The sequence below is a fragment of the Anas platyrhynchos genome, chromosome 28, assembly GCF_047663525.1.
Source record: "Anas platyrhynchos isolate ZD024472 breed Pekin duck chromosome 28, IASCAAS_PekinDuck_T2T, whole genome shotgun sequence".
In the NCBI taxonomy this organism is placed as follows: domain Eukaryota; kingdom Metazoa; phylum Chordata; class Aves; order Anseriformes; family Anatidae; genus Anas; species Anas platyrhynchos.
The window spans coordinates 3,009,520-3,022,529 of record NC_092614.1 but is presented as its reverse complement, the minus strand read 5'-3'; the positions used below and the strand labels follow the sequence as shown (position 1 = coordinate 3,022,529).

The following is a 13,010-nucleotide window of genomic DNA, read 5'->3' as shown; positions in this document are numbered from 1 at the left end:
AAAAGCCCCCCCCGGCACGGGGGCACCCCAGGAAATAAAAGGGTATCAAGGGCCAGTGCAAACCAGTGCGAGCCTGACTGGGATGTGGGGTCCTGGTGGGGAGGGGGGGCTGTTTTTTTTTTTGGGGGGGGGGCATGGAGCATGGCTGCAGCCCCCAAATCTCTCTCCCCCCCCCAAGTGCCACCAATGTCCCCAAGCCCCCAGCCTCTTCCCAAGCCCAAGGGGTAAACTGAGGCACGGAGCAGGAAAACGGACTGCCATGGGGGGGGGGGGGGCACGAAGTGGGGGGGTCCCAGGGTCCCCAAAAATCCACCAGAGGCGCTCAGTCAACAACATCCGATTTACTGACAGCGTGGGGAGGGGGGGGGCAGGATCCCGAGCAGGTCAGAGCATGCCTGGGGGGGGGAATCCTATATGGGGGTGGGCAACCCTATTGGGGGGGGTGGGGGGGGGGCACACACAGGTGAGGACAGCTCAGTAGTGCAATGCCAGGGACGGCACAGGGAGCTGGGGAGGGGGGGCTCTGACCCGCTCCCCCCACCCTGTCACGGCTGGACGGGGGGGGTGGCAAAGTGCTACTGGTCATACTGGGAGGCTGGGGGGGGAACGGGGACAGCCCCTCGCTGCCCCCCATGGGGTCGCACCCTCCCTGGGACGGGGGTGCTGGGGGGGGGGGCGCTCCGGTTAGGGGACCCTGCCGCCAGCCCCAGCCCCGTACCTAAATACAACCAAGGCTTGGAATTGGAGGGGGGGGGGGTCCCAGCGGAGCCCCCCCCCCACTTAGGGCACGCGGTAGGTGGAGGTGTTTTTGGGTTCGGTGCTGGGCACGCACCAGTCCCCGGCCTCCTGGCTGGCCTGGTAGTGCCGCCACGCAGACTTGTTGTACACCGGCAGCCGCTCCACCGAGTCCGTGGACAGAGCCTGGGGGGACAGCCGGGGGATGGGGAACGGCCCCGAGACCACCCCAAAACCCCAAGACCCCCCCCTGGAGAAGGGGATGGGGGAGGACCCCCACCTTTAGGTAGATGACGGCGTCGGTGCCGAAGCCCTCCATGGAGAAGAGCTGCAGGTCCCCCTGGAAGTACTTGGCGTAGAGGCGGGAGATGGGCAGCCCGTAGCCAAAACCAGCCTGGGGTTTGGGGTTTGGGGGTTATGGGGTTTGGGGGTTATGGGGTCGGCACCCCAGGGAGCCCCCACGCCTCCCCACGCCACCCCGAGTGGCACCGCGCGCACCCTCAGGTGTCCACATGGCACCGCCGGGCATCCCCGTGCCAACCCCAGGGGTCCCCATGGCACCCCCAAGCACCCCCAAATGTCCCCGTGCCATTCCAGGCACCCCAAAATGTCCCCATGTTAACCCCGAATATCCCCATGCCACCCAAAGCACACCAAAGTGTCCCCATGCTCCTCCAGGCACCCCAAAATGTCCCCACGCCAGCCCAAACCTCACTATGCCACCCCCAAACATCCCCGTGTTACAGCCGAGCACCCCAAAGCGCCCCCCTGCCACCCTAAACCTGCCCATTCCACCCCAAAATGTCCCTGTGCTAACCCCGAGCACCCCTACATGACCCCACACCAACCCCAAGCCCCCCATACCACCCCCAAAATTTCTTCCCACAGCCCCCAAGTGCCCCCAAATGCCCCCGTGCCACCTCCAAGCAACCCCAAACATCCCCACATCACCCCCAAATGTCCCCATGCCACCCCAAAATGTCCCCATGCCACCCCCAAACCCCGCCAACCCACCCCAAATGCCCAAATGTCCCCCCCCAAACTCCTCCCACCACCCCTCAAGTGCCCCCAAATGCCCCCGTGCCGCCTCCAAGCGTCCCCGAACAACCCCACACCACCCCCAAACATCCCCCAAACCACCCCAAACCCCCCCAAACCCCCTCCCAGCACCGTCCCGGGATCCCGTGTCACGTACCAGGGGGGCACCTACCAGGGGGGCCCCCCCGGTGCCCAGCTGTGGGGTCGGAGCCGTGGAGTACATGTAGCTGAAGAGCCGCTCGATTTTGCGCAGGGGGACACCCATACCGCGGTCACTCATCTGCAGGGGGGGACAGGGGGGTGACAGGGGGTGACAGGGGGTGGCAGGGGGTGGCAGATGCCCCCCCCGTGTCCCCCGGGGGGGGCCGGTGACGCACCTTGATGGAGAGGTCCTCCTGGCCCAGGGCCACCATCACCCTGATGGCCGGTAGCCGCGGGCTGTTCTCGTGGCTCTCCACAGTGGCTCTCATGGCGTTCTGGGGGGGCGAGGGGGTTTAGGGACCCCATAAAATGCCCCCCCCCAAAATAAATCATTGGGGTCCTCACGGCGTTACCTTGAAGAGCTCGAAGAGCATGTGGTAGAGGTGCGAGGGGACGTAGACGATGCTGATGGGCTGCTGGGGGCTGCTCGCTGCGGGGCACAGCGCCGTCAGTGGCCCTCCCCAGCCCCAAAACAGCCTCCCAAAATCCTCCCCCCACCCTGACCCCATAGCGGAGACCCCCCCCCAGCCTCACCGTTCACCTCCTCGATCTCCAGGTCGGGCGAGGCCATGTAGTACTTGTCGCACAGCAGCTTGGCCATGTTGTAGGCGTCTGTGGGGGGGGGGAGCGAGGAGGAAGGGTCGGCACGCTTGGCACCAAGGCTTTGGGACCCCCCCCCTTTTCCCCACACCCCAAAATATTTTGCAGTTTTAGAGACCCCACAAACCGCCGGGGTGACCCCAAAACACCCAGGCACCCCTTGGCTGAGGTTTGCCCAGCTCGTGACACGGGTGGCTCCCAGAGAAAGGAGATCAGGGGGACCTTAAGGGACTGCACCCCCCCCCTAAATCCCCTCCCTGATGCCGTGCCCCCCCCGGTGGGGTGGGAGCCGACCCCCCCCCCGGCCCCACAGACCTCTCACCACGTTGGCCACGCTGCAGTGGGGGTCGATGCTCCCGATGTGCTTGGGGTGCGCCGGGTTGGTGCTGCCGTCAAAGAGCAGCGCTGGGGAGGTGCAGGGGGGGGGTGTTAGCGCTGGGGACCCCCATATAACCCCACAAAGACCCCCAGATTGGTGCCCCCACACCCCCAGCTGTGCCCAAGGCTGGGTTTAGGGTCCCTTATGATGGGTGATATGGGGACAGGGGTGGGCGCAGGGGCAGGGTGGGCACGCAGGGGACAGGGATGTGGGGCAGCCAAGGTGCACAAGCACTGGGGATGATGGGGACACCTGGGGACAATGGGGGACATTTGGGGATGATGGGGACACCTGGGGACAATGGGGGATATTTGGGGATGATGGGGACACCTGGGGACAACACGGGACACCTGGGGACAATGGGGGACATTTGGGGATGATGGGGACACCTGGGGACAATGGGGGATATTTGGGGATGATGGGGACACCTGGGGACAATGGGGACACCTGGGGACAATGGGGGACATTTGGGGATGATGGGGACACCTGGGGACAACACGGGACACCTGGGGACAATGGGGGATATTTGGGGATGATGGGGACACCTGGGGACAATGGGGACACCTGGGGACAATGGGGGACATTTGGGGATGATGGGGACACCTGGGGACAACACAGGACACCTGGGGACAATGGGGACACCTGGGGACGATGGGGGCAAGGTGATGCTGAGCACACAAGCAGGGCGCACAGAGTTCGTGGGGACGCTCGGGGTAGGGGTGACTCCGGGGACAAGAGGGGACACCCAGGGGTGACAGGGGACACCCAGGGCTGGCAGGGTGCCCCAGATGGGACAGGGACACCCAGAGCTGATGGGGACAATGGGGGCAGGAGCAGGATGCTCAGGACGGCTGGGGACACCAGGGACAAGGGGATGCTGAGCACACAAGCAGGGCGCACGGGGCTGGTGGGGACGCTTGGGGCAGGGGGGACACCGGGGACAAGAGGGGACACCTAGGGGTGACAGGGGACACCCAGGGGTGACAGGGTGTCCCAGAGGGGACAGGGACACCCAGAGCTGATGGGGACAACGTGGGCACGAGCAGGACTGATGATGGGATGCTCGGGACCACCGATGGGACGCTCAACGCGGGGTGACACTGGTGGCGCTCGGGGCCACCGAGGGGACCCCGGGGGTTGGCAGTGGGGACCCGGGGGTTGGCAGTGGGGACCCGGGGGGTGACATTGGGGACCCGGGGGGGGGACCCTCACTGTGCTGGTTGATGAGCATGCGGATGGAGATGCGGCTCAGGTAGAAGCGGTCGAGGAAGTACTGGATGTTCTGGTTGGACACCGGGTCGTCCCCGTAGGCGTCCTTGTACTCGATGACGCCCTGCGCCATGGTGGGCACCACGTCGTTGTGCCGGTTGCGGATGGTGACCAGGGCGTCGGTGAACCTGGTGGGGACAAGGGGGGGGACACACAAGGCTGGGGGGGACACACAAGGCTGGGGGGGGGCACCCGGTCCCGGCACGGCTCTGATCCACTCCGGGTTTTCTCACGGATTGGAGGCACCATGGAAAACCCGACGTGGAATCCGGTGGTGGCTGTGCCAGAGGTGACAAGGGGGGGGGGGACACTGGGGTTGTCACCCCCCCGCACTTACTGCCCCAGCGTGGCCTGGTCCTCGGGGTCCCTGTCGTGGAACTCCATGATGTCCAGCAGGCTCTGCACGTACCTGGGGAAGGAACCGGTCACCCCCCCCCCGAAATTGGGGGCACCGGGGGTCCCCACTGCAAGGCGAGGGGCTCAGCACCCCCCCCCCCCGGAGCGAGCGTTGCCCCATGAAGCCACCCTAGGAGGGGGGGCGGGGGGGGACACGTGCTTGCCCCATAGCACGGTGGCCCTGGGGACGGTGGGGACACAGATGGTGGGTGTGGGGGTCCCAGCGATGTGCCCCCCCCCCCCCAAATTTATGTGCTTTGGGAGAGGGGCTGGGACTGATCCCGCCACCCGCCCCCCCCCCGTCCCAAAATCTCGCAGGGCTGGCACGGGGACGCCACCAGCAAACAGCCCATCACGTGGCCGCGCTGGGAGAAGGTTCAAGCTGCCACCAGCTGGCAGGGGGACATGGCCCTTAAAGGGACACCCGGAGCCTGTCCCCCGCACCCCCAGGGACACCCCTCCGTGCCCCCCCCAGCCACCAGGGCTGGCTTGGCCCCTTCAGGGGGCAGGAGGCTGTGGCAAGGCTGGGGACCCCCCCCCGGCCCCGTGCTGGCAGCAGGTGACGTGTCCCCAAGCTGGCCGGCAGCCCGTGCCACCAAAGGGCTGGGTGCCACCCGTGCCCTGTCCTCGTCCCTGTGCCACCCCCCTGCCCCCCCCGCCCCCCAGCAGCACCCTCTGGATCTGCTGGGGACGAGAGCTGGTGGCAGGAGCGGCGGTGGCAGCGGGACCAGTGGGGGCACCCAGGCAGGTGGTGGCGGTGGGGTCACCCTTGGGGACAGTAGTGGGACCTGGGGTGACAGCGGTGGGAGGTCGGGGACAACAGCAGGACCCGTGGTGGGACCCATGGTGACAACGGTGGGACCCACGGTGGCACCCAGGCAGGTGGTGGCACCGGGATCCCTCTGGGTGACCGCAGTGGGACGTCAGTGACAGTGGTGGGAGCTGGGGTGACAACGGTGGGAGCTCAGGGACAATACTGGGACCCATGGGGACAAGAGTAGGACCCGTGGGGACAGTGACAGGAGACAGGGGACAACAGTGGGACCCATGGGGTGGCACCCAGGCAGGTGACAGTGGTGGGATCCCTCAGGGTGACAACAGCAGGACCTTGGTGACAGCAGTGGGACCCATGGTGACAATGTCAGGACCTTGGTGACAATGGCAGGACCATGGTGACAACGGTGGGACCTTGGTGACAACGGTGGGACCCATGCTGGCAGCAGCAGGACCCACGCTAGCACCCAGGGGACATCCCCATGACCCCAGGGGGGGCTGGACGGCAGCAGTGGGGGGGTGGTGACAATGGGGTGGCAGTGGGGGGGTGGTGACAATGGGGTGGCGTCCCCCCCCCGGGGTGTCCCCGCTCACCAGCTCTGCACCAGCTGCACGGAGGGGGTGCGCAGGACGCGGTCGGGCAGGAGGTTGATCTCCTTCATGATGTTGGACAGGCGGACGGGCAGCTCCTGCCGCAGGAAGGCGAAGGAGGTCTTCTCGCAGGCATTGCTGGACCCTGGGGGGGGCACGGGGGGGGGCACAGAGGGGGTGGGTGAACCCCATTGGACCCCCCCCCCCAACTCACCCCCAAGCCCCCCAGTTTGGGCTTCGTCCCCTCCGCCAGCAGGAACCGGTGGGATCGCGGCAGGGCCCTGATTTTAGGATCCTAAAGGGGTTGAGGGCACTGGGACAGGGCTGGGCAACCAGTATGGACCAGTATGACCAGTATGGAGCAGGTTGGGGCTGGAAGCGCCTCGTCCCATGCCTGGGGGGGTTGGCCCAGTGGTGGCACTGGGGTCCCCAGGTGGCCGTGCCCCCAGCCAGGGGGGGTGGCACGGAGCCTGGTGGGGGCATGGAGGGGGCTATAAAAGGGGGGGGGGCACATCCTGGGGATAAAGGGGGGGGCATAAAGGGGGGAAGCCCAGGAGGACCTGGGGGGGGGGGGGGACAAAACAGCATCAGGGGACCCCAGGGTGCAGCCACCAGCGGGGAGGAAGAGGGGGGGGGGACGTAAATAAATATAGCCCTGACATTAACCACGCGGGGGGGGGCGGAGGGTGACAGAGACGCAGAGACAGGTGGGGCCACCATGGGGAGCATCACGGGGGGGGGGGGGGCGATGGCATCCCCTGGGGAGCTGGGGATGGTGGGAGGGGGACCCCCAGGGCCTGGTATGTACCCAGGGGGGGCAGGACAGGGCTGGAATAGTGGGGGGGGGATTAACTAAAGGGGGTTGGGGGGGCGTCAGAGGGGGCAGGACGCCCCCCCCCCCGAAGCAGGACAGCGTTTTGCTAGCCCAGCTTTTTACCTGGGGGGTATTTTCCAAGGGGGGGGGGTCTTACTATCCTAGATGAGGGTGCACGCAGGGGACCCCCCCCCCAAAATAAAAACCGGACACCCTACCAACGGAGGCGGGGGGGGCGTTTCCCCGTACCCTAACACTACGGGGGGGTCCCTCCTTAGGGGCAGCCCCCCCCCCCCAGGCCAGGCTACCTCCTACCCTAGGGGGGTGTTCCCCGGGAGGGGAGGGGAGCAGTAATTTAGGGGAGGGGTCGGTAACTAAGGGGGGGGGGGCGGTAACTAAGGGGGGGGGCGGTAACTAAGGGGGGGGGGCGGTTACTACGTGGAGGGGGGGGGCGGGACACCGGCTGTTTACCGGTTACGGGGGGGGGGTTGAACAGAGCCAGCTATTACCGAGGGGGTCTCCTCCACCGCCCGGTCTGGGGGTACACCGAGGGGGGGGGCAAAATGGGGGGGGGGGCAGCACCCGCCGGGGGGGGGGGGGGTTGTTATTTACCGAAGTCCAGGAACTGCTTCATGGAGAGCGGCGAGGGCGAGAACTTGCTGAAGTGCTCGATGTAGGTGGGCACCCCCGCCAGGGCCGCCCGCTTCCGCAGGCACCGCAGCAGCCTCATGGTGGTGCCCCCCCCGCGGCCCCCCCCTGGCCCCCCCTGGCCCCCGGCCCCGCCGCCGCCGCCGCGCCCCCGCGCCCCAGCTCCCGCGCCCGCGCCCGCCCCGTTCCCGCGCCACGCCCCCTTTGGCCACGCCCCCCGGTCACGGCCCGCCCTCAGCCAATCAGAGCCCGCCGGCCCCACTCCGCGGGGTTAAGGCGCGCCACGCCCCCTCTGGCCACGCCCCCCTCAAACTCTTTAACCCCTTCGCGGCCGGAGCCGGGCAGGGTTTAACCCTTTGGGTGCCGGAGTGTAGCGCTATGGTCTGGGCGGCGCTCTGAGCCTCCCCCCCCCCCATAACCCAAACCAAGGGGAGCCCCCCCAATAATCCCAACCATGGGGAGCCCCTCCCCATAACCCCAGCCGGGAGAAGCCCCCCTCAATAATCCCACTAAGGGGAACCCCCCCAATAACCCCAACGAGGGGGAGCCCCCCCCAATATCCCCAAACAAAGGGGAGCCTCCCCCAATAACCCCAACCAAGGGAGCCCCCCCCAATAACCCCAAACAAAGGGGAGCCCCCCCCCCAATAACCCCAACCAAGGGGAGCCCCCCCCCCAATAACCCCAGCCGGGAGAAGCCCCCCCCAATAACCCCAAACAAAGGGGAGCCCCCCCCAATAACCCCAACCAAGGGGAGACCCCCCAGTAACCCCAACCAAGGGGAGCCCCCCAATAATCCCAACTAGGGGGAGACCCCCCAATAAACCCAGCCGAGGGGAGCCCCCCCTCAATAACCCCATCCGATGGGAGCCCCTCCAATAATCCCAGCCGGAGGAGCCCCCCCCAATAACCCCAACAAAGGGGAGCCCCCCCTAATAATCCTAACCAGGGGGAGCCCCCCCCAATATCCCCAAACAAAGGGGAGCCTCCCCCAGTTACCCCAACCAAGGGGAGCCCCCCCCAATAACCCCAACCAGGGGGAGACCCCCCAATGACTCCAACCAAGGGGAGCCCCCCCAATAAACCCAACCGAAGGGAGCCCCCCCCAATAACACCAGCCGAGGGGAGCCCCCCCAATAACCCCAACCAAGGGGGATGGGATGGGATGCCGATGGGATCTTCCCTACCATCCCGTCTCTCTTGAGCCAATTTATATTCTATTCTATATTATGTTATATTATATATTATATTAAATTTTATATTAAATTTTATCTCATACATCTTTTAGGAGCAGCCGCAGTGACTCCAGCCAAGCGTATCTCAGGGAGACGGGGCTCCGCCCTGGGGGCGGGCAGCATTTGGGCTGGGGGTGTGCTCCGGTCCTACTTCCAGTACCCAATTACACCACAAGGTGTACCCAAAGGCTTCCTTTGGGAGCATTTTTGATGGGCAAAAGTGGTGCCCTACGAATTGTCTAGGGTCCCACTTAGGGTTTTGGCATAAACATGGCATATGTTTAGGGCTCTTTGGAAAGAGAGAAGGCACAGAGCCCTCTGTCCTGTGGGGTCAATAAAGGCTCCCAAAGGGAGTTCAGGTGTACCCAAAGGTTTCCGTTGGGAGCATTTTTTGATGGAAGAAAGTGAAGCCATACGTGTTTTCTAGGGTCCTACTTAGGGCTTGGCTCAGTGTTCTGGTTACAGTTACATTTAGGGTTGTTTGGAAAGGGAGAAGAAGCCGGGTTTAGGGTTAGGGTTAGGGTTGGGGTTAGGGTTTGGGTTTAGGGTTGGGGTTAGGGTTTAGGGTTAGGGTTAGGTTCTAAGGTTTGGGTTAGGGTTAGGGTCATTAGGGTTAGGGTTAGGGTTGGGGTTAGGGTTAGTCTTATTGTTAGGGTTAGGTTCTAAGGTTTGGGTTAGGGTTAGGGTCATTAGGGTTGGGGTTAGGGTTAGGTTAGGGTTAGTCTTATTGTTAGGGTTAGTGTTAGGATTTGGGTTTAGGTTTAGGCTTAGGGTTAGGATTAGGGTTGTACCAAAAGCCTTCCTTTGGGGGCACTTTTTGATGGACGAAAGGGGCTCTGTATGCATTTCATGGGGCCCTATTTTAAATTCGTCTCAGGGGGGATGCTGCAGGGGGCTTAGACGCAGCAGGGTGCAGGGGGGGACACAGCAGCATTGCAGCAGGGGTGCAGGGGGGACGCAGCAGGGTGCCGGGGTCTCAGGTACCCCGGGGATGCTGCAGGGTCCTGGCAGCCCGGACTGTCAGGAGCTGGGCTCGGGGCTCAGCTGGGAGCAGGAAGGGGCCGAGGTGCAGCCCCGGGGCTCTCCCTGCACCTGCTCTGGGTGCCCAGGATTTGGGGCTGGGGGGGTTTGTCCTGCAAAGGGGCAGCAAAGCGCCCGGCATCCTGTGCGTGCTGCCCCCCCTGCACCCTCCCAGATGCTTTGCTCAGCCCCAGCCCTGTGGGTGGAAGGGCTGCGAGCCAGCCTGGGGGGCTGTGGGGCTGCTGGAGCGGCACGGGGCGGGGGGGACCCCTCGGCTGGCACCCCCCCGGGTGGCCGCAGCGGTTCCCACCAGGGCAGGAAGCGTTTGCCAAGAGCCTGCGGTGTCGTCACCACCTGCGGGGCCTCGGCCGGCATCGCCTCTGCTCTTCTGAGAATTCACCCCCGGTTCCCCATTTCTGCGGGGACGGGGACAGCTCCCGGCCCTACAACTGGGGGCACCGAGTGTGCCGGGGCTCTGCCCGCAGCGGGGGTCCTGGGGTCCCCTCCTGCTCGGTGCCCAGCTCCTGGCAGCCCCGCATGCTCGAGCTGTGACCGGCAGCGTGCCTCCACGCACCCCTGCACACCCTGACCTCCCCAAAACCCCGGAGGCCTCCGCGCTGCTTGCACCGATGCTGAAATTTTGGGGCCAGCAGCTGTGGAATTTGCCATTTTGGGTCTGCCTGCGCTTCCTGTGGCAGGTGAGAGGCAGGAGCTGGGGGTCCCGCAGTCCCCCCTGTGGCTTCTGCGGGGCTGACGGAGCCGGGTCTGTGCTTTCTGGTGGCGGAGACGGAGGCTGAGCCCCCCAGGCAGCCCCGCAGCTGAGGCCTGCTGGCTCGTGACACTTGTGACTGCAAGAACTGGCACCTCCGAGCTGCTGTGGGGTCCCCTAGGGGACATGGGGTGGCTCCAGGGTTGCTTCTCCCGCAGCGCCGGGTCCTGTGTGGGCAGCGGGGTCCCCGTGGGGAGCAGCCTCTGATTTTCGGACGCGATGCCCCGCTCCGTCACCCCAAGCGGTGATGCTGGACCCGGGGCTGAGGCGCCGTGGCCTCCCTGCACCACCACGGCGGCGTCCACCTCAACCCCAAGGTACCAGCCCGGGGCTGGGGGCTGGGGGCTGCAGGCAGGGGTGGAAGCAGGACCACGCTGATGCTGTCCCCTGCCCATCAGCCCCAGAACATCCTGCTGACCTGAACCTCCCCGGGTGACATCCACATCGTGGATTTTGGGATCTCACGGCGGGTGGATGTGGTGCAGGAGGTGTGGGAGATCCTGGGCACGTGGGTGGGCACCACGATGGGGTCAATCCTGCACCGGGCTCTGCCGTGCTGGACCCCTCTGAGCTCCCCCCTTGGCTCCTTGCAGCTCCAGAGGTCCTCAGCTCCGAGCCCATCACCGATGTGTGGTAAGGGGCATCCGCACACCCCGACCCTGCTGGGGAGCACCGCAGTCACCTGCATCCTCCATGGGCACTGGGCTGAGCTCTTGGGGACAGGTTGGGGGAGGCCACATCGTGCTGGTGACATCCCTGCGGTCCCAAACCAACACATCCCCAGGGCTCCGTGAGGTTCAGGCTGTGCTGTGGGGCCGGTGGAGGGGACACCGAGCCCCCGGTTGGCCCCAAAGGAGACAAGGAGCTGGTGCTGGTGGCCTCCTGCACGCTGCGATGCCCCTGCCTGCAGTCCGGGGAGGCCAAACCGGGGGGGAAACCGGTGGCAGCCCCCTGGGAAGGGGCCCAGGAGGTGAGCGTGGCCGTGCCACCGGGCAGCAGCAGCTGGGACACGGGGGACGGGCAGCGGGGTTTGGGTGGGAACCGGGAACGGGGGTCCCGGTGAGGGCAGTGCCATAGCCCAAAACCGGAGGAGCCCCAGGAGGGGGTCCCGGGGGGCTCAGCACCGGGGGGCTCAGCCTGCGGCTGCTTGGAGCAGCTTTGCCGTAGGATGGCCCCGAGGAGGGGGCTCGGGGTGGGGGGCTCGGGGCTTCGCTTGCTGCGCTGCTGGGTTAAGAGGGGGGGGGGTCCCGGTGCCGAGCAGGGGCAGCTCCAGCCTGCAGAGGGCACTGCGAGACCGGGCAGCGGCGGGGGAACCGGGGGAAGAAGCGACCCGAGCCCCCCCCCCCCCGAGCCGCCGGGCAGGGAACCGGGGCCGCCCCCGCTGCCCTACCCGGGGAGGAGACGGGGCCACGGCCCTGGGCTTGGTCTCCATCGGTGGAAGTGGAGGGAGCTCCAGCGTCGCCCCCCCCGGAATGGAAACGGCGAGCAAAGGCAGCCCCGGCACTCCTGGACACCCCCTGCAGGGATCCCAGGGGGAGAAGCACAGAGCTGAGCCCCCCCCCAAGAAGCACAAAGGGGAACCCGTGCTGGGAGGTGGTGTGGGGCACCCTCCTGGGGCACCCATCTCCCTTGGGGGGGCTATGGGAGGGCACCCACCCCCCCGTGGGCATTGCCCAGGGCAGAGCCTGGCTCGAGGGACAGCCCCGACCCCCGCTGCTGGAGGAGGGCGAGCTCAGGGCTCCTCCGAAATGAGGCCAGGGCTCCCCGCAGCCTCCCCCCTCCACTGCCAGCCCTGAAAGCGGCCCAGCAGAGCTATGGAAACGGGCAGAAATATTTGGATTGCACACCAAGAGCTCGCTGCGGGAGTGGTGCAAGGGAGCAGGGGAAGGGGTGAAAGGGGAGAGCAGCCCCTGGCCACAGCTGGCACCCAGAGCAGCGGGGGAACCACGTCCCTGCGTGGGGCAGGAGCCTCCAGCTCCAGGGACACAGCCAAATTCAGGCTGCCCAACCCCGCTCCTCGACCAATACATTAGGAGACGGAAGCACAGCAAAGCTGGAGCAGCTTGGAAAACACAATCAACCCCAAAGCCCACGGCAACCTCCCTTCCGCTCCTCCTGCGCATTTGGAAAAAAACCCGCAGGCAGCTCCAAGCCCGCAGGAAAGGCCTGAGTAAACATGGCCCGGGGGGCTCTGGCCTGGAGCAGAGCCTGTTTGCCTCAGCCCCGTGGAAAGGGCAGCCACAAAAACTGGGTTTAATCAAGGTTTAGTTTGTAATTCCTGCGTGTGTGCAGCCGAGGCAGCCCTGCTCTGCCCCAGCTGGCCTGGGTTCAGGCTGGGCACTGGGGCTATAAGCACGGAGACATTCCAGCCGAGGCACAGGCACGCTGCTCTCATTTTACAGGCTGCTCTCCCATCCCCTCTCCTCTTAGCAGCCACCAAGGTGACAGAAAAACACAGAGGAGGAAGGTTTTTAAGGGCCCCGCTCTCCCCCAAAGCCTCCCCAGCATGAGGGGGAGGAAAGAAGGAGAGGCCACACCAGAG

The 13,010-nt window shown here is 65.7% G+C and overlaps 1 protein-coding gene across 2 annotated transcripts; it reads right to left on the bottom strand.

Moving 5' to 3' along the window:
* Positions 1–321: 321 nt before the first annotated feature.
* On the bottom strand, positions 322–7,633 carry PDK2 (pyruvate dehydrogenase kinase 2). Of its 2 annotated transcripts, none has more exons than XM_038168869.2 (11): positions 7,410–7,633; positions 5,987–6,128; positions 4,560–4,631; positions 4,166–4,350; positions 2,890–2,979; positions 2,509–2,586; positions 2,328–2,404; positions 2,151–2,249; positions 1,946–2,053; positions 1,016–1,129; positions 322–921 (listed from the first exon to the last, which is right to left on the bottom strand). In XM_038168869.2, exons 1-11 carry the CDS (start codon positions 7,525–7,527, stop codon positions 781–783), a joined length of 1,224 nt encoding a protein of 407 aa, XP_038024797.1. In that variant the 5' UTR covers positions 7,528–7,633; the 3' UTR covers positions 322–780. The 2 variants fall into 2 exon arrangements, with proteins under 2 accessions (XP_038024797.1, XP_038024798.2); XM_038168870.2 differs by having other exon boundaries at positions 1,931–2,053; positions 7,410–7,632.
* Between the last annotated feature and the right edge of the window lie 5,377 nt (positions 7,634–13,010).